This window comes from Strigops habroptila, chromosome 3, assembly GCF_004027225.2.
Source record: "Strigops habroptila isolate Jane chromosome 3, bStrHab1.2.pri, whole genome shotgun sequence".
Lineage (NCBI taxonomy): Eukaryota > Metazoa > Chordata > Aves > Psittaciformes > Psittacidae > Strigops > Strigops habroptila.
Window position 1 is genome coordinate 10,932,055 of NC_044279.2, and position 25,689 is coordinate 10,957,743.

General features: G+C 36.4%; 1 protein-coding gene across 2 annotated transcripts in view; it reads left to right on the plus strand.

Annotated features, from left to right (window-relative positions):
• Positions 1–21,476, plus strand: part of HGF (hepatocyte growth factor) — a 59,343-nt gene extending 37,867 nt beyond the window's left edge. For both annotated transcript variants that reach the window (XM_030480476.1, XM_030480477.1), the window contains exons 8-18: positions 347–521; positions 2,458–2,585; positions 4,083–4,185; positions 5,997–6,136; positions 8,210–8,248; positions 8,713–8,809; positions 11,544–11,618; positions 12,187–12,333; positions 13,011–13,117; positions 14,991–15,136; positions 17,376–21,476. In XM_030480476.1, the coding sequence (XP_030336336.1) occupies positions 347–521; positions 2,458–2,585; positions 4,083–4,185; positions 5,997–6,136; positions 8,210–8,248; positions 8,713–8,809; positions 11,544–11,618; positions 12,187–12,333; positions 13,011–13,117; positions 14,991–15,136; positions 17,376–17,546 (1,328 nt within the window). In that variant the 3' untranslated portion in view covers positions 17,547–21,476. The remainder of the gene's footprint in view (positions 1–346; positions 522–2,457; positions 2,586–4,082; positions 4,186–5,996; positions 6,137–8,209; positions 8,249–8,712; positions 8,810–11,543; positions 11,619–12,186; positions 12,334–13,010; positions 13,118–14,990; positions 15,137–17,375) is intronic.
• The last annotated feature ends 4,213 nt before the right edge of the window (positions 21,477–25,689 follow it).

Consider the following 25,689-nt stretch of genomic DNA (forward strand, 5'->3'; position numbering starts at 1 on the left):
CAGTTTTTATAAAGCTAAATGAATGAAAAAAAGAACCAAGAATATCTCCTGAACTTCAAAGGTAAAGCATAGGAAAGATGTCTCATTAACCAAAAGCTCTTAAATGTTGCAGATTCTTTGCCTGCAAGTGGATAAACTAGAATAAGGTCTAACACCTATTTTGATTTCATGAATGTTGTTAAGTGTGAAGAGGAAAAAATTATTTTGTAAAAGACGTGAGATTGTCAATTTCACCAAAGAGCTCCAGATACCAAGATTTTAACTGCAATGTAGAGTTCAAACATGACATCCTAAAACAGGCTCAGTCTTAAGCATATGAAACAGCCCTTCTTCTCTGGGCCTGCAGATGAAAGAGTCGTGAACAGCACGGAGGTGGCAGCTGAGACGTCAACATGCATACAGGGGCAGGGTGAGGGTTACCGTGGCACAGTCAACACCATATGGAGCGGGATCCAGTGCCAGAGGTGGGACTCCCAGTTTCCTCACCAGCACAACATAACTCCTGAGAACTTCAAGTGCAAGTGAGTAGAGATGTGTGGGTATTACTGCAGTGGGAATAGAGCTTAGTTTTCAAAGGTTTAAAAATTCATGCCCCCATAGTAGACTATAGGATCCTTGTCCTTTCTCTGCGATCTGATGCTTTCACTCTGCTTGCTGATGCTGAAAACCATTTGAACATGGGAAAATCAGATCTTCAGATATCAAAATATTAGTTCTAGATGAACTTGTGTGAAACTGAAGAGGTTTTTTTATGAACTTTCTCTTCAAGCATATATTCACTATAGTTTAATTGATTGTGAAGTGTATGGATGCTTTCCAGACTGGGACCTGAAGCCCAGCAGTGCTAGTACATACTATTGTTTTTCTTTTGTGGAGGTAAGTACTTGTTCTCACTTTCATTACTGACTTTAACTTAACATGTCCTAAATGATACCTAAGTTTAATCTCCTTGGCAACACTTGACATTTTCTATCTATCTTTCCAATCCTTTTTCTGTCTCATTACTAAAGGTACATACACAAATACAACTGTTTTTACCCGAAGGACCACTGATCATCTAATCTTTCTGTACAGTACATAAACTCCCAGGAAGTGAATAATCTATTTCTTTATACAGTTACCTTAGTCATGCTCTTTCAGCCTTTTTTTGACTGAGCATAGAGGAAACCTAGCTGACCAGCATGGACACAATGCCTGGCTTGTACTAAATGTCTTTATCAATAGCTAAATATCAGTTTGGGCTTTTTTTTTAATGGTACCAAACCTTCAAAGGAAAGAAAAGATTCCAGTCTGAGTCCAGATTATCACCCCAACAATAGCTTGTTTGAGCAAAACAGGTTTGTTGTCTTAATTCTTTCACTGTTATTGTTCAGTTTATCAATCAAACACTGTGCATTTTTACACTTCTACTGAAAATGTAACAATCATCATTGTAATGGAAAATAGGACTGATCCTGAGCCTCCTCTGTCAATCTCAGAACCACCTTGAATTTACATAGAAGTTAGTGCGTAAGCCTGATCCCACAGGTTTTTCTCAGACAAAATACCACTTAAACAAAATTGTGCTGTACCTGGGTAACACTGCTGCAGTATTAGGCCCTAGTGCCGTTTTAACCATGTTCCTACCAGTGTAGAGAGGCTAAAAATATTAGTTCTGTTTACTCAGCCAATGCTACATGAGTAAAATCAACAGAATCACTGGTATGACTGTTCAAAACTCAAATGAGTAAGAATTATGGTATTAGGCCCATTTTTTCCATAGTCTGTTATCGTTAAGTGCTGCAGATGCAAAAATAGAGTGAAATATGGAGATGTACAGAACCTGGCAACAACTGTCAGGAGATGGGAAAATAAAACTTACATTTAAGTGGTTTGACTATTTCATGCGAGCTGCAGGAGACATTTAAAGATGTTCCCTTGTGACTCACTTTTACTTTAAAGGTAACAGCTGTATAGAATTTCTACAGACTGTGTTTTATGTTCCAAGATTCAGTTTCTTAAATGAATTGCTGACAGTCTACAGGACTCTGTTTTTCTAAACTCAGCAGAACCATTCAAAGTACAGGGAATTTTAAGCACTTTGTTAATGTTTGTATTTAAAAGCACTTGTAATGGATTGCAGGTGTATCCAATGTCAGCTTGCATGCAAATTTTGACGGAGAATCTTGAATAAAAATAAGCTATATTGAAAATATTTTTAATCTTCAAATGAAATCTTATATCCAGTCAAAACATAGGTCCACTGAAAATTAATTCCTATAATAATATTCTTATTACATTTACTTTTTTCTTGACACTGTGTTCTTACTGGTTCCTCATCTCCTTGCACTTGACACTGACCAGTAATACACAGACCGAAAGGAGTCTATATCATTGTTAATTCATGATGAAAAACAATAAAATGCATCAGTGGGTTTAGGTTATCCCTGTTGTGAGCTAACATATTTATTTTTATAGGGATTTGAGGGAGAACTACTGCCGAAATCCAGATGGATCTGAATCACCATGGTGTTTTACCACTGACCCAAACATCCGTATTGGTTATTGCTCCCAGATTCCTAAGTGTGATGTATCAAATGAACAAGGTAACAGAGGGAAGGTTGATAACATGATTTTAAGTGAATGCTGTACTGTTCCTAATGGCAGATAGGCAGGCTTGAAAACTAGAGAAGTTGGTCTCAGTACATCTGTATTACACCTGTGTAGTTCTGCTTTAGCTTTATTTGCATATTTGGGATTCATCATGGTGTAAATGAGATTCATTTCTCAGTTCATGTTTCGATTCCAACAGGGAAAGCTGCAGCAAAGATTTGTTATTGGATCTGATTTTTAGACAAGGTAAATCAGTGTGCCATTTTATATTAACTGGAAATCCATTTTACATTAACTGGAGATCTGCTCCACTGTCTGACCTTCCTTAGTTTGAAAGCCCTTTTCCCAGAACTGACACAATTTCCTTGGTTTACAGTCTATTTATAATTGCATATGAGGCCACCAAAAGCAATTTTTTAAATGTATTTTTTTCCATATACCTCCTTGGCTAAAAGATGTTGAGCTGAAAAAAACACATGGGACTTCCCATATAATCTCTTAGATTCAAGCTGTTATCTCTGTCTGTAAAGTCCACTCCAAGTCTTCAAGCAAATGTTTTTCCCGTGAGGTCTTGGTAATACTCTAAGGAGTACTATTGCATCCTAAGAACTGATGTCAATCATAGCATAAACTGAGCTAAGACATCAGCCCTATGACCCTACATCAGCCTGCATTAAGATCTCCATGTTTAAATTCTAGCCATTTTTTGCCGTAAAATTTGAAAGAGTTGCAGTTGCAAAAGTTATGTCACAGAAAGGATTAAACTTTGTCTTTCATTTTGTGTTTTTTGCAAAGTATCAATTATTCAAAAGTAAAAATACCGATGAATATGAAATGAAATACTTTATACTGAAGTCTTTATAGTAGTGATCATTTTAAATAATCCTCTTGAAAAGTCTCAAAAAAGCTTGTGATAAAAGCTTATGAATTAAACATGACTTCTGCTGGAGTGAACAGGCAAGTTTCTGAATTACATTAAAATTAAAATCATGTTGATTTTTTTGTTTTGCCAAAGTAGAATTTAAGTCTAGAATTATATACTCCTGCCAGTATCCAGAATCTACACAAAGGCAAGGTTTTTTCAATTAGGCTGAGTGCCTGTTTTTTTAGGATGGAGGAATGGCGGGGCATTTTTGCTTTGTTTTGTATACAGCAGTTCCTGACAACTTTTAGAATATTCTGTGTGACCCTTTTAAATTAACCATAAACTATTTATGAAAGAAATTTTCCCAGTTTATCTAAGTAAGACAAAGTTTAAAATGCTACTGTTTTGGGAATGAGGGCCTCAAGCAGGACATTATGTATCTAACTGTGAAAACTTTCTCCCATTTTCTTTCTGATTTGATTTATACAGTTGACTGATTTATACTGTATAGTGTTTGCTAAATATAACATTTGTCCTTAATTATTTGAATTACTGATGGAAATGAAGAATTTTCTTTTTGCACAATCACCTTCCACTTCTTTTTGTCTCAACATCCTTTATTCAGATTGTTATCGTGGCAATGGAAAGAATTACATGGGGAATCTATCCAAGACAAGATTTGGGCTAACTTGCTCCACATGGGACAAGAATATTGAAGACTTACGTAGGTGTGTACATATGAAACAGAAAGAGATGGTTCAGTGAGTCCTGAATAAATACTGCCTCCAGATGGCATCTCTTTTTCTTCTGCAGTGATTCTAAAATAGCCCCCTATGCCCTGGAGCTTTCAGTTTTGGTTTTTGGGTTGTTTTTTTTTCCCCCCTTTAAATACATTACACAACAGGTCTTTGTTCAGGCTAACCACTAATTGCAGACTTTGGGATATTTCTTAGCGTTTAGTTTACTGGCCTGGTTTATCCCATCTTTGTCCTTGAAAGTTTTGTTCTATGAGAGAATAGCAGGAATGAAGTAGGAAACGGTTATCTCATCGATCTGATCTCATAGCTCATGCTGCCTGAAACAGGAGGTTGGACTTTAAACTACCTAAGTTCCCTTGCAGCATGAAATTGAATGTTGAGACTATGATCTACTCATACTGACATCAAACGACATGAAAGGAACTTGCAATTTCTGTTGTTTATCATATTCAAGTAGTGGAAATAGCAAGTTACTGTATTTGTTAATGTAAAAATGAATCAGCAGCAAGTACAAAAGAAGTTGTGAGTTTCCAAGACTTTTTCAATTGTGTGCTGTCTGCTGGTTCAGAATACTAGATCAGTAAGTCTCAACAAGTGACAAGAACAAGGGCTTCCAGGTAACGCACAAAGGCAGAGATTCATCAAAAATTTTCTGTATCTGAGATATTACACACATTAGTGGCTCAGATGGAAACAGTTTTCCCTTCATTTTCCTTTAGTTTCTGAAGTACATGTGATTATTTCGGTATTACCTTTGTACTTGTTGAGTTAGTGCTCATGATCGTCACAGTCATAGTGCCCAACATATTGCACTCTGGAATTTGGCTGTCCCACGGGCAGAGGCAGAATACAAATTCCAGCATGCTGTCCGTGTAAGGGAGTAAGAGGTTTAAGATCATGACTTCTGAGGGCTCTAAGAAGTCTTCAGTTAGCTGTGAATGAGACTGGATGCTTTGCAATTGCAGTCGTACAGATCAGCCTTTCTTCTTTCAGCACAGATCAGCCTTTCTTCTCTTACTCCCACAAACTTTCCACCTGGGAACATCTTTGGGGAGTTACCTGTCTCACTGCAGCAGTTACTCTAGTTATGGGTGTGCTAGAGGCAGCATGCATGGATGGTTATGAACTAAAAGAGCAGTGCAGCTGTAACTTAGGAAGCCTATATGCTTCTGTCTGACAAGCCAGAAATAAATAGCTTTCTCTGCTTCAGATTTTCACCCCCAAATTTCACCTTTAAAAGTGTCTCATGTAGGTTTGCAAGTTAGGGGACCTATTGGTGCAGTTTGTCTGAGCCATTCATGCTTCTCCTTGCCTGCTGCTCAGTCTTGCTAACTTTCTTCTGTTTGTCTTTACTTTGCCTAAGATTCTCCTTTCTTTGCAGACTCAGTGCTCCCTTGTGCTAGCTGTAAATCTGGAGGGAGTAGGTACCTGTGGTATCAGAGAGGCCTGCAGATTTGCTAAGGGCAACACATACACTCTTCTAATCAGCGTAATGAGCTCTCCTGAGGGTGTCCAGCGATTTTAGCTTTAATGGGAGATCAATAAACCTCCCAGTTGTCCAGTGGCCACAGAGTTTACAATATCAACCAGAGGAAACTTGGACCCAGATCCAGCAAATACTTGAGTCTCATCTTCCCTTTGATTTTAACCAGCCCTAAACCCTGACCTGTAGGCTTCTCAATCAACTAGTATTACAATGTGGAGCAAAGCAACATTTAACCTTTGAAAATTTGGGCTATAGTATAAAGCTTTTCAGCACTTTGAATTTTTTTTCCCTGTAGGCATATACAAATATTCAGAGAACCAGATGTTAGTAAACTGAAGAAAAACTATTGCCGCAATCCAGATGATGATTTTCATGGTCCCTGGTGTTACACAGATGATCCTCTCATTCCCTGGGATTACTGCCCTATTTCTCGATGTGAGTACTTGGTATGCCTCAGGCATTGTCAACTGTGCAGTCCCAGTGAAGCTGTGGTGTCACATGCGTAGGCATACCTTTGTAGCGTCACTTGTGACAGCAGATAATGTGTGATTCTATTGAGAATCAATTGTGAATGACTGAGAAGGAACACACAGAAGCTGCTTGTGCAATATGTGAACAAGAGGTCATTTTCCTTGACCAGCTTCGAGATTTCAAGGCTTATTTATGCAGCAGGAGCATAAAAAGGCTATTACAGATGGTTAAACATTTTCCAACAGATCTAGCTATTGAATGAGTGCTGGATGGAGACAAAGAATTGTCTAGTGGTGAGAATGCTGGCTGTGGCCTCAAGAAACCCAGAGACAGTTATCTTCTGTGCTACAAGCTTCACAGACTCTTTATGCGATCTGCATTTGTTTGTAAAGTTGGGATAACTCACTATATATACGCTGAAGTGCGTATGTGCTATATAGATTAGGTTCTGCTTTTGGATGTTTACGGGATGATTTAATTCCTGGCAAGAACTAGGAACATCACGCCTCTAAAGTTGCATGTTAAAATCTAAATAGCTTAAATAAACAGAATTAAAGATCCTAGGGAATTCAGTAATAAGCTGATGTTCACTGCAAAAGGATAGGTTTATGCTGAAAAATGTGCAATTCCCATTTATGTTCATTTTTTTTCTCTTCAATTCTTATTTCTAAATCGCTGTGCTGTATATCCTGAGAGAACAATTAAATGGTAAATCAAGCTTTTGGATGCATATCTGTGATCTCTAGAGGTTAAGGATAATGTTACATTTATTCCTAGCAGCAATCTGCTGTGTTTCCTCATAGTCAGAACTGTAGCATCTCTAAGAGGTGATATTTGAAGTCTCAGGTGGTATTTTGGCATCTCTGTGAAGAGTAAACTGCAAAAGGTTATTTGTGTCAATGTAGATGAAGAACAACAGCTGAAGAAATAGAAATCTTATTCACTCAGAGTTCATTATCCACATCTATGAATTCCTAAGGAAATATTCACAGCAAACATTTGTAGGTTATATGGCAATGATGAGTATTATGGTTTCTGGAATCTACCTCCAGTGCTGGAATTTGTCTGTTTTACAATTGTAACTCATATCACTATGAGTTACTACTAGCAGCTCTCTTTGGTACTGATAACCAGCTTAACCAGTACAGGTGAAATGCTGGTAGTTCACAAATGTACTCACTTGGTGTCTTTAGCTGGTTTCTTCAAATGGCATTATCTCTTGCTCTCTCTGTATACATATGTAGATACACATATACATATGCATAATCATACGCATATGTGTATACATACACATAGGAATTTAACTATGTATATAAATGTATACTTTTAGAGAGGGAGAGAGAGATTTGCTTGATGGAGGAAACCTAGTTGGATGAGACTGTTTAAATTTTGCCTATGCAAATTTTCAGTAGCTACAGCTGTACCTCTAGCTTGTATTGGGTCACTGCAGACTTCGCTGAAGGCAAAAACTTTGAACCAGGTTTAAGCAACCTCATTGTAACAGTATTTTGGCTTGGACTGAATGGAAGAACCAAACCAGATTTTGGGGAACATGTTCTGATAAGGATAAGCTTTTGCTGATAGCAAGGTAAAAGGAGTTTTGAAGTTTCAAAGGCTTTCAAGGAAATTAAGGTTTTTCATTAAATCTGACTTATATTTGGTTACATGAATGCAGTACTTCCTGAAAGCTTATAGAAAAGTCACAACTTCATTTTTCACCATTTGTTAGTACTTATTAAATATATAAGTTGAGCATAATAGATAGTCTGATGTATTCAGGATTCATCCAAGAAGGAAAGTGCTCTAAACTCCTGTTGTAAAATATTTAATTTTTATTTACTCTATTGGGATGAAATTCTCCCTTTCTGTTAATGCTTACTATATCGTGCTTTTGCAGAGTATTAAAGGAATCACTGGAATTTAAAACTTTGTGAACTATTAAAATTTACAATATGTAATTTGCTGTTTATTTTTACCCTTTTCAATTGTTAGATGTGTCTTAATTTTGTATTATGGCTATCTTATGTGTCTGCCTAGGTGAAGGGGATACAACTCCTACTACAACCACCTTGGATGGTAAGTAAGTCTGCAGATGTACTGTGCAGTGCATGTATTGTATCCTCTAAGACTAGCCATTTCTTTCCCATGGGGAAACAAAAGAAAGATCAGTTAAAGTTTTAAAAAAAGTACGGATTAGGAAAAATAGCTTTTACAAGCAGAAAACGTATTGTACTCCTTTATGTATTCTCACTATCCTGTCTTGCCAGTGGCAAGATATGGTAATGATTTACAATGTTTTCTTTATTACTATGTAAATCGCAAAAAACCCCATTTAAATATATGTATTTTATATTGCCAATGAATATTTTATAGACTGACCCAGCTTCACTGAAGTAGTTTTGATGCTCTAGAAACATATTTCATTGTCGCAGGAAAGTTAATCCATAATAAATATTGACCTTCTTGTGGTCCTTATGTGCAACTGTACAGGTTTCCTACCGCTGTTTTTAGTAAAATGTGATCTCTGGACCTGCTTTCAGATACTGTCATTCCTTGTGCCTCAACAAAACATTTGAGAGTTGTAAATGGAATCCCGACACAGACTAATGAAGGCTGGGTGGTTAGCTTGACATACAGGTAACTATAACTTTGATTAGAAAGACAATACATGTACTAAGATATTGGTTTTGGAACTGTAGAACTGGCCATAATAAGAACGCTTCTAGAGTGCAGTTAAATTCTGTAAAAGTGGAAAACCAGCATTCCTGGATCATCAGGTGATTTTATAGTATACACTCTGTCAGTGAAATATTTGCATGTTCATTATCACTAACTTACACACATGAGCTTGTGAAGCATTCATAGTGTTCTGCTCTTTTGATTAGCTGCTGCAAACCTTTTCATAACATTGGCTTAGCATCCAGCACTAAACTGTTTATTTTAGAAACTGTTACAAAAAAATTGAGTTTCATATAAATATTTTCACTTCAACAACAGTGCTTTTAGTTGAGAAGTGTTGGATTCAGGATTTATACCCATGTCAAATTTAGCTTTCTGTTCATACCGTTGCATGCAATTAAAAGTAGGAGCTATAAGGAAATCCTTTTCATTCTCGAAAACAAGACCCTAACATGTACATCTGGAAATATGTATTACATTATGGCACATCTTAAGTTGCTACTGTGTAAAAGCCAGAACACAAATTACTGTTTCTTATGTTCATTAATCTGGTTCATAACGCATCAGCTGGAAGTGTGAATCATTAATATATCATCTCATGCATCTGCCCTGTGTCTTCTATAATGAAAAGAAAAAAGCAAAAAAAACCCCAACACAAGTCTTTTTTGTCTGGTGGTGCAAACTAAGGTACAGCTCAATTCTATTACCTTATGATTCATCATCTCTTTTAAAACCATTATGTAACATAGGTCTTAAATGAAAAATTGGAATAAAGATAAACGTTTTGTTTTCTACAATGCTTCACTGCTAAAGAAATTCTGGGGTCCTTCCCATTCTTGATGATCTTTGCAATCTTATGAGATCAAATCAGAACTAGACCTTTCTGGAAGTGTAATGGATGATCCAGAAAGACATTTCTAAAGGACCATCACTCCATTCCTAGACTAAATAACCAAACAGGTGGGCTGAATCGCTCGCTGGAAAAGTTTATCTTTGCACTCACTTTTAAAGCAACCTTGGTGTTTGAGGAACCTTTAGACAGGTAAGGTGAATTATATCCGGGTGCCTAGAAATTAAATGACTGATGTTAAGGCAGTTGAACCTGGATTTTGTGCTATGCAACAAAATTCCATGAAGTAAGTGTGTGCTTAAATGATTGCAGATTCTTCTCTGAAAAAAATGGATTCCTGGAATATTCCAGCAGCAAAATATATATTTTTAAGTATTACATGTGGGCATAAAAATGTAGTTTTATTTTGTATTGTTACCAAGGAAGCAAATAGATTGTTGTCTGAAACCAAATCTTAATGTCTTCAGGACTTTCGCAAAAAATCTACTGCACACCTCAAAATGGAATTACCATGTCTGAATAGTAAAGGCTTAGTGAAACCTAGAAACCTATATTCATATTTAGTAACCAAGGCCCACCTCTAAATATTTAATTAATCAATGACACAATTTCTTATATATTTGATCCAGATCCCAATATCAGGTGAGTTTAAGTGTATTATTTGGATTAATTTCCTTTATTTCATAGAATCAGGTCTGAATTTGTCCCACATTAAATAGTAAGTTTAACCTTCCCACGTGTAGTATTCAATCTTCTAAAGCAGAGGATACAATCTTATAAATTCATTTTGATAATTAGTGATGCAAACATAACATGGAAAAATGCATTTATACTCCTGATTGTGACATTTTTTTTTTTCCATAAAACTGGGCAGACTCTATATTTTAAAAAGAATCCAGCCTTTTGGATCAGATATTTTGTTCCCCAACCAAAATACAATTAAAAAAAAACTGACGGAGGCAAGCATCTGTGTTATTCTGCTGTCTCTGAACTCCATATAGAGTCTGGGCTCCTTCCAGCAGTTCTTTGCAAAGCTTCGAGCATTTCTGTGATTTGAATTTATAAATTCTGAGATTTTTAAGCTTTTCCCAAATTGCTGACAATTCTGATTCACTTTCCAAAGAGCTGCAGAAAATAAATGTGATTTTGGAGGCAGAAAGAAGGAAACTAATTAATCTGCATTCCACAGTCATCTTTATTTTTGAAAGAACTGTCATGCTTAATTGCTTTAATTTTACTTGATATATTATGCTGTAGGTTTTCTATAATCATATGTAGGATGTCACACATTGCAGATTGTTTCCAACTGAAATACATGGGGACAGAACTCTCACAGGGCTTGTAATCAAATAGGAACTCTCCACCTTGAGGTCAATGCTTTGAATAATACCTACATAAATAATGACCAAATGTTGTTTACATCTGGTGGCAGTTTGGGGACTTGCTTGAGTGTTTCAGTCCAGTTCCTATTACAAAGAATTAGCTTATCTTTTTTTTTTTATTATTTTTTTTTTTAAATTAGGTCTCATTACAAATTCAGCTTTGAAACCACTAAATGAACAGAGTAACTGAGTTTCTCTTTCCTCTTGGTTTTTACACATTGGAGTAAATCTCTGCAAGTTCATGTTACTTTAAGTGTTGAAACTGTAGGGCAAAGGGATAGAGACATGTTTTGCAGATTGTCAGTCATCCACCTTTCACCAGCAAAAATACATGGTCAACAAAAATATTCTTTAAATGTTTGGAATATGTAGAAAGTCATACTATTACCTCTTTTTTCACATTTTTTGTCTTTCTCCCCCACCCCCCCCCCCCCCGCTTTTTTTTTTTTTTTTTCTCCAGGAATAAGCATATCTGTGGAGGTACTTTGATAAAGGAAGAGTGGGTTCTAACAGCAAGGCAGTGTTTCCCTTCTCGGTACAGTAGTCTGTAGTTTTGAAATATTGAAATACATCTATTTTCTAGAACTTATCAGCACAACATTTCAACTTAAATGCAGCTTTTTTCCCTCCTGTTTGGCTTTAACGCTGAAAGGCCTGTGAGACCTTGGTATTTTCTGTTATTTTTGTTGTTAATCTAAAAGGGCTCTGCTATTTTATGTAGAAGTATAAATATGTTTTCCAACTGTAATGGTTAGACAATTGCCTCCTTATGAAAATAATCTCATGCTTCTGCTTAACTGGACAAAATAAAATAGAAAACTTGGGCAAATCTCAAAAAATTCAAAGGTTCATACTGTCCAAGGATCTAAATGTTTGGATACATTTAGGAAACAAAAATTAGATTTTAGTAATAGTTAAAAATATGTAGCAGCTTCAGACCAAAAGCTTACATCAGAGCATGTTGATTTTGGAATAGAAGTTGGCAGCATAAACCCATTTCTGGTGAAGAGTATTAGTTAAGATCTTCTAGCATTTTAGACAGAGTTATTTTAGTTATTTTATTATATGCTTATCAAAATTGTAACCAACTTTGTCTCATTTAGGTACAAAGATTTGAAAGATTACAAAGCCTGGCTTGGAGTCCATAATATCAAAGGAAAGGGAGAGGAGAAGCATAGACAAGTTCTGAATATCTCCCAGTTGGTATATGGCCCTGCAGGATCAGATTTGGTCTTACTGAAACTTAGCAGGTTAGTAGCCATTATTGTGAATTCCAGAATTTTCAACTAAAGAATGAGATTCTTTCTAAATAAGATTTGCAAATTCAGTTCTCTACTATCTTTGATACTGTGGATGATGTCTCTATAGGATAAACTTCCAATTGAAAGAAATTTTACTTGATATATGCAGAAATGGAGGTTCATCAACCTTGGTCAGGAAGCAGATGTTACTACTGAAAAATTGTGCCTATATTCTTTTCCAGATAACCAAGTTTAGGTTTGTTAGGAGGGTTTTTTGGTTTGGTTTGTTTGTCATTTTGTTGGGTTTTTTTAAATAACAATCCACATGGACTAGTATATGGTCTTAATTTATAGAATAAGCACTAGATTGTAACTGAGATCCTTTTGTATATATGAACTTTCAAACTTTCTCCGTATTAGCAAAACTGTATATTCAAACAAAATGCCACCATTACTTACTTTTAAGATGAAAATCCAAGTTAAATAGCACAAAAGTGCTGACAGCATTTCAAGAAATCTTTTGACAGTTAGCAGCTGTAGCACAAAAAATAGGTAGAAGAATCTATCAAAGATGGAAAAGGAAAAGAATTAGCACAGGTTTTGATTGGTGTTAAAGTTATTTTTAAGATGCATTTTAAAAGGTTGAGTAAAACCCATTGTATCTATTATTTGTCTTCTCTTTTCAGACCTGCCATATTGACAAATTTTGTAGAAATAATCCGATTGCCCATTTCTGGATGTACCATTCCAGAGAAGACCAGCTGCAGTGTTTATGGATGGGGATACACTGGATGTAAGAAACTATTTTTAAAAACTAAATGAATACATTGACAGCTTACTTCCTCTTGTCATTATAGGTGAGACTGCTGGTATTGCCTGATGCCATGGTTGTGACAGTTTTTGTTTTAAAATGCAATTTCAATTTTCTTTCCAATTTTGTAAATCTTTGAGCATTTTACTGAAGATCGTTTAATATTAAATATTTTCTCTAGTCCAACTTTTTTTTTGTTTGTTTGTTTAATTGACAGGCAAAATGATTCAAACATTTCAAAGAATGAACTAGAGAAATATATTGTTCTACATGTTTAAAAAATTTGGTAAAATTATTTTGCGGAGTTCTAACCCTGTTTTGAAAAATTCCAATTCATTTACTTGAGCAGTCTTTCTGTATCCCAAAGCAGGCCACCCTGTGGAAAAACTAATACAGGGTCATGTAATCAAAGACATAATTAACATACACAAAGACAATGAACTAAGGATGCACAGGCAGCCCTAAGTCTGGCATTCCCTAACTTTTTAGTACTTGACATTGCAACCTTACTAATGTTTATTAAACACAGGTTTTCTGTGAAGTAAATACAAAATTGTGGGAGAACAGACATTTATTTAGCCTGGTAAATGCTATATTTGCCTAATTATGTGTTGATGATAAAGTTAATAGCTGCCAGTTGACAATAATTACTACAATAATTGCTGTGCTCAAATGTCATTTTGCCACAGACCCTGAGTATGCAGCAGCAACATATTCATGCTCTCCTGGAAGCAGAGCAGAATCTAGACTGTAATTCTGAGGCTCTCTTCTTTGTAGCCGTTACTCTGCATTTCTTTGTGGGTGGCAAGTAATCTGTACCAGCCCTTTCTCAGATGACTATATTTGATGTTCCCAGCATGGCCATATTAGCCAATCTTTGCAGGGAATGCCTGTCTAGGGGACAGCGGAGTCAGGCAGGAGCATAGTGCAGCACTGCAGGAAAGCTTAGCTTACTAAAACTGATAAGGAATTTGAAATGCAGTAGGGTTACATAATGCAGTGAATACATAACATCTGTCATCCAAGGACTTTGTGCTATATTATTTTATGCACTACTTATTATAATCCTCACAGCATCCCAGTCAGGAAAGGAGTGTTACATCCATTTTTTTTCAAGAAAACAGGATAATAAGTCAGCGAAGGGCGAGTTTGTTTTTTTCTTTTGATGGCTATGCAGAGAACGGGCAAGTCTAGGCCCTTTATTTATCTTTGCAGCTTGTACAGACTTGTCTTTCGACATGTAGAACAAGAGTAAGCTCCACAGGGCTCCTGCTTCCTGACCTTCCCACTGATGAATGGAGATTGCACAAGGCTGTGGGTCTGCCCTTACAGGCACAAAGTCATTCAGTGTAGCTGAGCCAGCACAGAATGAGAAAAACTCTGCTCTGTTACAGTATTTTTCAAGTCACACGTCCTTCCCTAGGCCATGGCAGGCACTCTTACACGCTAACTTGTGTTTGAAGCAGGGAGAAAAATCCTTGCTCCGCTGATGGGAGCGACAACATTCTCAGCTCACTTTTTCTGATTTCTGTGATGGGGTAGGGCAAGCTGGTGGTGAACTGTAGAGTAAGCCCAGACACCTAGCCCTTTCTTCTAATACAAAAAACTTCTCCAGATATCTTGAGAGAACTGAAGAGATATGCCCACCAAACAAATTTCATGCAAATCTCATTTGTAGCAAATATAAGAAATCCAAAAGACAAATGCATGATAAAAATGGGGATGGACAATAAATGTGAGTACTGGTGAGAAAGTACAATAACTGAAGTTACATGAGTGACTTGTAATACAGACTGTATCTTCATTTTTTTCTGCTTAAAATAGAATAAAGTTTTCATTCTCTTTTCAATCCTAGTAATTAACTATGATGGCCTTCTCCGAGTAGCAAACCTGTTTATTTTGGGAAATGAGAAATGCAACCAATATCTCAAAGGGAAGATCACTGTGAATGAGTCAGAAATCTGTGCTGTGGCTGAAACCATTGGTGCTGGGCCTTGTGAGGTAAATATTAAATTTCCTAATAAATTCGTAGGAGCCATCAGCCTGGCTGTTTCTTTCCCAGAAATAATTTCCTGGGGTTTTTTTTACAATTATTCTTTCTGCATTAAACTTTTACAAACACACACACACACACATACACACACACACGCACAAATGCTTTTAATATTTTGCATAGGAAAATTATTTGTTTCTAGTGACCTATTTTCTGCCAGAGTGCAGGAAGAGGTTCCTTTGCTTCAATCTCACCGTACCACCATGCCAGTAAATAATTTGCGTTAATGTTAAATATACTCACGTGACTAAACACTTTGCTAGACTGAGACAAATTTGTGTTGGTATAATAAGGGCTACAGTGGGCTGGGTGCTAGAAAGAGCAGCATATTTTGATTGAGCAAAAAGCAAAAGCTGGAGCAAATTTAACTGTTTAGTTAGATGAGGACTTGCATGCAAAATACAGAAAAGTCATTGCTTAACAGTGTTGATAAAGTTATGAAGGAAGGAGAAAGATCAAAAAATGTACTGAGGTTCAGTATTAGTCAGAAGGGTGGAGCATTTGGTCTCCTTAATCAAACCTGAGCAACATATCAGTGAGGACAGCAGAACTACTTCATTGAAACTATATAGCTCAATATTGTTTTGCTTGGGACTAGATTTGATGATGGAGAAAAGACATCTGAGGAGAAATGTTGTAAATCATTTATTACAGAAAGATATCATTTTTCATGTGGAAAATCATCCTGATAAGTTGATATATAGCAGGAGGATACTCATGAACATTATTATGCATTTAATATCTGGGATAGATGATTTACCTAATACTGATCTTAACCAAGTAGTGAAAATTTTCTCTACCCAAGGGTACCACCAAATGATGGGGAACTGAGGTCTTCAACAGGCTGAAGCCTCTTCCATTTATTAATATTCCACATAATCATTTTGTTATTGCAAAGTATTTTCTTCACAATATCAAATCAAATATTTAATCATAAGTGAGCTCTTAGACATGTCAAGGCTTATAGATGAAACATCTTCATGGAAGTCTGCTGGGGATCCTGCACTTTGTTTTCCCCTGCTGGAAGAAATGGACTGAATTAATATTAGCAATCAGTCTTAATGACTGCATGGTTTCCTGCTGCCTGAGTTCCCCTTTGAAGCTACTTTCCTCAGCAGAGAACAGGCAGAGAAACAAAATCAGATTGGCAGGTGAAACTCTGCTCCTGAAAGTGTTTTATGAGCTGCTCTGATGGTACTGACATAGTTCATTGCTCATGTGGGAACTAATCTGCAGTCAGCCAGGAAAAAAAATGCTAAACCAAATAAAGGTCAAGCATTGTTGTTTCTCTGGTGATCTGGAGAGAATACAATGCTAATTGTCAGCTTTTATTTTTTGAAACAATGTCTCGCTATCTGATATGGACATTTACTGCCTAGTTTTGCAGATAGTTTGCTAGGTTCAGTATATGTTTTGCCTGGGTAAAAGCTGCAGTGTCTATGTTGTCTATGTTGTCCCAGATCTATGTGAATGTATCTAAATTACTGTTTCAATCTAATTTAAACAACATATTTTAGTGCTAAATAAGACCCAGATCTGAGTTGGCCATACTCCAAATTTTCTCTGAATGCATGTACTGGTGTGTAGATGTCTCCTCCACTCAGAATAATGAACAAGAGCATTTTAACAAGTTATGTCTCAAAATTATGTCTACAAAATATTATTTTTTATTATGTTTGGAATTCTCCCCCTTTCTTATTAGTATACATAGATTCTTATTCTAGGGCTTTGCAAAATGATTGCCTGACAGAAGAATATTAACCTGGCTTTGTCAGTAGTCTTTGATGCAAAGCCTTTTATCATAACACAGATGTTTAGCAGTCAACTCACTTTCAGCTTATCTTATTTATATGCACATAAACAAATATTATGCTTGCAGGTAGCTGAAAGAGGACAGTAAGTTCTGGTAGTCTGAAGTCACTAGAATCACATGGAAAGATGCATCACAGTGTTGAATTTGCATGGGATGCAATCAGAGATTAAAGGCCGACCTTGGCATTGGTTCTCCTAAATTCTAGCTGTGGAAAAGATATCGGAAGTTGTTTTTTGTCCTATGGCAAGAATAACTCTATTGCCTGTTCATTGAGCTAGGTCACCCCCAAAAGACACCAGTCAGTAGGAGACAGGTGAAAGCTGTGTCTTGAAGTATTTAGAGAAGTGACATTCTTTATGTTTATTTTTTCCTAGAGAGATTATGGTGGTCCTTTGGTTTGTGAGCAAAACAGACTGAAGATAGTAGTTGGTGTCATTGTTCCTGGCCGTGGATGTGCCATTAGAAATCGTCCTGGGATTTTTGTTCGGGTCTCATATTATTCCAGGTGGATACACAAGATTATGATGACCTACAGAAAACCCTGAAAACTTGACAACTTCCATTCAAAGAAAGATTTTGGACAACATGGAATTAATGTGTAATGTAAAGATCAACAATTTTTTAACTACTTGATAGTCAAGTTTGTTGAGCTTCTTTTAATATTTATGGGTGTTTTTGGTGTTTTTGTCCATCGGTGTTGTTTTATAAATGTTGGAGTGACTTACAGTATATGCAAGTATGGTGACATATCTCCTGAAGATACTTGAATGGGTAAACAATTTTGCAAAGACATTATGGGATGATAAATGGTTTTGTAGAAATAGATCATATGACCTTTTTTATGCTGCTCTTCAGATTATTTTAGAAGGAGAATCCAATTATAGCTTTATTTATCACATCTTATTCTTTCTATGAGCCATATATTTCTCTTCACATATGACAAAAGACCAATTGAGAGATATATGCATCTGTCAAGGACAGCATATATGATCATATTTCTCTTTCCCCCTTATAAGAGGTCAATGATTTCAATATTTCATTAAAAATAATCTCTTTAGAAATTAATCTTTTCATTATTGATGGACTTTGACAAGCCTACTGCAAGCAGAGTTTTCATAGAAGTCATTATAACTTCCTTTTACACAGTGGTTATAGAGTCTAGTTCTGCACTTGGTTCCTCCAGTGTGTATGTGGTTCCATAATAAGATATCTTAAAAACCCTTTTGGATGAGGGATGAGACATAAAAGTGGATTGGTTAGTAAACTATCAGTCATTTGTTTAAAGTTAGTTCCAGATATAACCATGGATCTACAATGACAAAGAGAGTATTTCATACAGTTTGAAAAGTTAATTCTGATCAGCTACTGGCAAACTTTGGCCATTGAAATAAATTTCAATTAAATATACCCAAATCTTTCTCAACAGACAAGAGTCAAAAATTCAGTTGATTCTAGTTATTTTGTGTAAGTAACTCTATTTACAGCAGGAAAAAGAATCGTTAGAATAGTTGGATCTAGCACCTGGCTCAGAGACTTTATACTGGGAAAAGTAAGTTATACATTAATAGGCTTTCAGAGACTTAAGATCTTTAATAAACCCTTACCTAGATTTGGACAAAATTATATCTTCTGCATAATGCCTTTCAGGGTAATAAAATTATTTCAGATATTGATATGATCTTGTATGTAATATGGAAAACATCACCAATAGTTTAGTAGCTTGTGTTTCCTGCCTGTGTGTAAATCCATCACTTTCCTTTATGTTGATGGGGAAAGGGAACAAAAAATCAGCGTCCATGAAAAGCACATGTTCTCCTTTAGTCATTTACTCGTATGGCTGCAAGTTTTATACAAATATGTTGTTATAGGTGGCACCAATTACCCTGTAATTTCTGGAAAATTGATACAACATATATCCAATTGTTAGTTTTACTACTGTACATGTAATTGCATAAATAACTGCACAGTTACTTCACTTGTGACTACATGTTTCCATTAGCAAATTGCATGATATGTGTATCATATCCAACTGCATAGCCGCTAAGCTGACATCGTGATGTAGGACATTTATAAAAGGACATTTCATTCAGAAGACACAGGGTTGAATTTTGCCCTGGCAGAAAGTAACCACTTCAGGCGAGCTGTCTTGGGAGGCAGTCCTCATGTTGACTAGCCAAAATATTTTCTTCAGCAGTGCACTTTGATTTCAGTGAGACTCAAATATGCTTACATTTCCTGGTGAACTGGGATGCTTTTCATCCCATGCTTAAGTGGCTTGGCCTCTGAGATTTGTGTCAAGCATCCAGAAGATTCTACTGGCACATAGGAAGAAGCCTTTCAGCAAGCAGAGCTTCTGAAATTCCTCCTGATGTAAATAGTCTCTTTGGATAAGATGCATCTTCTCTGTACAGCGGATCTAGAGGTGGTGGATGCTACACAGATAGTTTGTATTGATACATTCCAGCTGCCTCTGAAGGCTTTATTCTCCTTTTGGACTCTCTTACTTACCAGGCCTAAAGAGAACAGGATTTAGCCTGTTGTATTTACAGTTAATTATTGCCATGTATGTGAAGAGCGTATTCTTACTAAGTATATACTGACCATATCTTATTGAAAGGATTAATTTTTTAAGAGAAACTTTTAAAAAACTCCAAGAGAATTTTGTCTCCAGTCACAAGTAGAATGTGGATAAAATATGTAACTCCATGTTCACTCTTGGTATTCTAAGAATTGTTATGTGCCCACTGTATTATATTTGCAGGCATTTTGTTATGTCTATCTAAAAAAATCAAATCTTAAAATATTTTAGTTATAAGCTTCTGCTGTGCAGAAGACTGTGATTTTTATATATATATATACACATATATATATGATAAAAATACTGGTTTTTGTTAGACAACGTGTAAGGATTTTTACCTGTTTGTTCTGGGCAGCTCCTCAGTAAAATAAATTGTGCAGAGTTGGTGCTCCAGAACTTAACATGTTTGTATGCACTTGCTTATCAGGTGTTCTTGCTCTCCCTATCTCAGTATGGAGGGCACGTGAGACTGAAGAGCAAGGGAAGAGAAGAATAATGATATGTGGTAATGAATTTGTACTTCATTTATTCCTGTGAATATTTCTTGTTGGTACCAATGGTACCGTACCAGGCAACTGTTATAACTACAGGATTCTCTTAAGAAAGGACACTCTATAGATATTTTTTCACTGTTCTAATATTTTTCTCGCTATAATAACAAGGGAACCTGATCTAGTGCCCATCTAAATTGCTAGAAACCCTCTTAACTAACTTCAGCAGGAGCTGGACTTTACTTTGTAGGTGTGGTTTTATTCATATTAGAATTAAAGGGTACAGAACTTAAATTCTTATCTTAGAACACTCTTAAACTCCACTGAATTTCATCTTCATTCTCATTGCTGTAACTAATCCTTGGTCTCTGAAAAGTGTAAAAACCAGATATAAAATTTTTGAAACCAAAGAGGTGATTTTGTGCTACTGAAGTTAGTTCTATTTAATTACTGATTTTCTTTGGGCATTGGAACTGGCTGATGCTTCTTCCTTTCATTAATGAAAACAATTTTCCCTCAGAAAAGCTTTTTTCCCTATCTCTTGTTCTTTCATAAACCTCATGACCCTCAGAGAAACTGTAGCTCTCATTGGGAATGTACTGGTCTAGATTTTTGCTGCTACTGCTGAAATCTTCTTCTCTAGTTTAAGATTAAAATTCTCTGAGGCATTCTGCAAACCCTTGCTGCAGGTAATGCCAATGTACTTGACAGAGCTACTCACTTGATTTAGAGCTTTTCAGACGAGGGTCCGTATATATCTCTGAGGGTCAAAACCTACTCAGGCAAAACGTCCCTTGAAATCAGTGAATGTGATTGTCAAAAAAGGGGGGGCTGAAAGTTGCTCAGTGCTTTTTGCTATGGCCTTGCACTGAACTGTATGCATCCTTGTACACTGAAAAGCACACAGATTCTCAACTCCACAGCAACTGCAGCAGGAGGCAAGGCTTTGTTGCCATCCTTCTGGAAGATTGGTTGTAAACTAGTTGACCCCCATGGAACCTGTATGAAACCTATTGGATTGGTTGTTTAGCCTTGTTTCCTTATCAATTATTTTCTTCCTCCCTCACATGCACTGATATAATATTGTTTTATGAATGTTGGGGCTGCTGGCAGGAACTAACATGTCTTTTCACTCTAAAATTTTGCAGTGTTCCTTTTTAAACATACCTTTGGGCATTTTTGTATGGTGTTTTCCTTGCATGGGATCTAACTTCAGGGAGCTGCCTGTGGAATTCAGTGTATGATAGGGAGTATTTTTTTATATTTAAGTGGGAAAAATAACGCTCCCATTAAATATATCCAGCTGAATGCCTAATGAAAAGGGAACACTGTGGTTATAACTTGTATTATAAATCTTCTGTAATTAACGGCCTCTTCATTAGTTAATAAAGTTGGTATTTTTGTAACCTTGTTTACTCTTATTATTCTTAATAAAATATTTTATAAAAAACAACAACTTAATTAGCATTATATTTCTTCTTTAAAGAAAAAGGTTTAGAATCCCATTGCTAGCCTCCCAGTTTTAATTTCAGTGAGGGATTTTAGTGTGCAGACTAAGGAGGAATGGTACTTTAAAGACCTTCATGTGTCTAATAGCAGAATTGCACATAAAATTAAATATACAGTCAAATCCATGCTGTGATCCTGCTGAGTCTCCCCAAGAGTTTCCTGAAGGAAATCTGCACTGAGAATGGCCTAAGCATATCAGAGAGAGAGTTTATTTGCAGTAGAAAGGATGTGCTTAACCTAAACATGAGTATTTACCAAGAGGTTTGTAGTTCCTGACAATTTCAGTATGAGAGGCTTGGAATTTTAAGTATTTCTTTAAATAAACTTTACACTTCAGGGAAGGGCTCACTGTATCACTTTGTACTACTGATAGTACAAAAAATGATACAATGGAAACCTATAACTTGAACAAACCTAGGTGCTGCTGCATTTCGTATCAAAAGCAGCCAACGGCAATAGCTTGCAAAGAAAGAAACAAACAACACCCCTACTAGCCCCACCAGATTAGTGCCTCTGTCCAGCCGAGTACTGTCAGGCTCCTATAGCATCATAGCATTCTCATTCAGTAAGTTCGTTACTTCTTTTTCATTATCTAGCTGAAATTTCAAAGTTCTAAGCATTTCTGGTTACACTGCAATTCTGATGATTTAAACATATAGTTGCTAACAACTCCAGCTATATCAACAATGAATCACTCTTCAAATAAACCCATGTGCAGAGTGTTTGAAGTCTGATTCTGAATTTTCCATGGTAAACATCACTTTCTTTTTGTTTGTAGTCCAAAAAGGGGATTTTCTAATTGATTCATAAAGTCAGTGGATTTTATCAGGAACTTCTGAAACCAATGGGAAGCTTGCCAGTAACTTCAACCATGCAGGGATGCTTCCAAAGTTGTAAAAATATAGAAATAGTACATATGTCAAAACCACATCTTGCTATAGTTTTATATTCAAAGTGTCAAGGATGTTCATGTGACCTGTCTACCTCCTGGGAGCCATGAGAATTAACTGCTTGTATGGCAATTTACACAAAAAAGATCCATAAAGGAATATTGCTTTCATTTTACATCCTGTCATGGCTTTATCTTTCATAGTTGCAAGAACACTATAATCGGCAGATGATTAATGATGGAGACCCACATGAATGCTCAGTATTTGCTTTCTGCTATTTGTTATTTAACCAACCTCATGTGAACAGAGCAGGCCATTTAGTAGAGTTCAGTTGTGTATCTATCTATCTACTCTGCCTTCAAAAGCATCAATTTCTGGACAGCTATGTTCCAATAAAAATCATGTGCAATAAATAGAAAGGAAAACAGCTGGGAGGAAAAAGACAAACCACAAAAAGGTTAATACCAAAGTAAACCCTAAAATGAACAGAAATTTTCATTTTCATGTTGACTCAGTTTTTATAATGTAAGATATATGATGTGAAAAACTGCAATAGAATAGCTTAATGGCATTAGCTATCCTTAAGTTGTTTCACTCTGGTTCAGAACACTTGGGAAGGTGCAATTACTTCTCTATATGGTCACAGAAGATGTAGCACAAGTTGTGCTTCTGTGTCTGAAGACTTGATCTTACCAGCATTGAAACCATTGTCAAAACTTCATCTAAGACTAATGAGTAGATCCTAAATCCTCCTTCTCAACCCCCTGGATCTTGTCATGGGACTGTTTCTGATCCTGGCTTAGTCAAGCACTCAGATTATGGTCCAGATTGGTACTGAGTGGCAGAGGAGAAAACTGTATGTTTTACTTCAAAGCTGGGTATCAAAGTTCTACTGCATACTATCAACTTCAGTCAGTCAGATCCTAACTGAATATAAGGATTGGTTGATTTGCTTACTATTCAAATATTTCTCATTAATGTAATAATAATTAAAAAACCAGGATGGATGCAGTTCCTCTTAATGCAGTTTTTATACACACAATAATAAATTCCTTGGGGAATTCCGTAGGGAAAAGGAATCTCCACTAGAGCAAAAAACCTGCAAACTTCAGAGCCCAAAAGAGGTTGACGTTTGCGTGAGATATCTTAAGCTGTGTCTGTTTAAGCTAGTGTTGTCCTCAATTGGGTTATTTGACTGGAAGAAAAGATTATATAAAGGAGAGTGCAATTCACAGTAATTTATTAAAAATAAGGCAGGAAATATAGCATTAAAGGCACACATTGGATTAGACAAGGCTAGTATAAAACACAAACAAGGATACAGTCCTCTCTACTTGAGAGAAGTTTTATCTTGAATAATATGTGAGTTTATAATATTTAATTCACTTCTGATTATGCTAACTGAAAATTTTAAAGATGGTTTTCTTTCCTTGAGGATTAATGTCAGCATGATACATATCTGAGCATATATGCATTTACATCAACATTGCTATTACAAACCATGTCAACAATAGTCTCATGTCTTGGGCGTAAATATGCCATCTGCTGTTCAGCCTTGTGTTTAACAGTACTGTAACTTCACAGAGCAGTTGCAAAACTGCCACCACATAGTTTATTCTCTCCTTTTTTTTCTTTTTTCTATTTTTTTTTTAAATAAAATGAAAGCTCAGAAAATTTGCTGTTCACAGCAGTGTAAGGTATAGAAGCTGTGCATTAAACATTCACTTGAAAACCTCTACTTTTTGTGTCTGTGCATCCTCACGTAGCAGCTGGGTCTCAATTATTGCCTGATCCTATAATTCTTTCAAGTCTATGTTTCTTTTGACAAAGTTCCACATAGCCTTCTTTTTTCCTCTTGAACGTGTTCAGAACACATCTCTAAGAATACCTGTAAGGAGGTGAAAACTCACTGCAGTCCTGAAATATCTAGATACCAGACTTCAGTTACCCACTCTGATGTTTGTAGCCTGCCATCAAGTACATTAACACAGGGAAAGGAATATGCTAGCGGGCTGGATGGATTCTACACATCCCACATCAAATCAGTTCTGTGGTGTGTGTGTCTGTGTTCATACACATATATTTATTCTGCCTGAAGCAATGTAGAAGCTCTGGCACTGATGTTTCTTGTCCTGGAAACAGACAAGTAGACCTGATTAGTGTTCAGCCAGCTGCATACTGGTTTGGAAACATCAATGTTACTATAATCTGCATGTGAAGGCCCTGAAAGTTAGAAATTATAAAGCTTGGCTTTGGCAATTAAGATGCTCAAACCCTATAGGGAATCAGTAGTAACCATTTGCATCTACACTGCTAATTGGATTGGTGTATGGGCCTTTGGAGGCCCTTCTGGATGCTTTTTTTCCTTTTATTCCACTTTAATTTGGTTAGGTATCACCAGAGACTGGCCTTAATGTTAAAGCTGTCTTAAACCCAAATATTTCTCCTGTAGAAACCTGCTTCTCTACTGGGGCACTTTCTGGACTGTTATCTTATTTAATTTGGTTAGGAGTCTATTCTAAAGTTCTGGGTGGGTTTTCCAGGCTGACTTTATCTTAGCAGAGAGGCCGGACTGTATTTATAAGCATGGTGTTCTTTAATCACCTCTAATGCAGCTTAGTGTTAACAACAGTTTAGTTCATATACCTCCCTAACACTAATCCCTGAGCATTAATACCTTTAACTTTCTACTGAAGAATTTAATTCAGCCTTACCTTCCTGCTTGGTTTATGCATATCGTTGGGGGGGGGGAGGGGAGGGAGGAAAGCAGAAAAAAAAAAAGCTTTTCAGTTTTCTTTAGCTGGCCTTTGGGTTAATGCTAGTAAGTTTTCTTATCGTTACTTTTTCCCATACTGACACGCAGATCTTACCAACTCAGTCTGCAGGAACATGTCAGTTTTATTGGTATGTTTGACAGAGACCAGGCTGGTTTCCAACTGGAATCCGTTTGTTTTCCCTCCAGCATGCTCGCTTACCTCCCCAGGCTCCCACTCTGTGTGGCTTCCTCCAAAGAGGTATTTCCTTGCCCAGTTGTGCATTCCCTTTCAAACTTGGCAGCAGAGTTTTCTATCTTTCCCACAGCAAACTGAGAAGGGTGGACTTTTCTTCCCATTTCCTTGGAAAAATCTTAAAGAGTGTAAAATATTCTTAATGTTTAAAAGAGTTACCTTACCTCTAAATTTCTAACTGAATGCAGGAAGGACTCTGTGAAGCTGGTGTG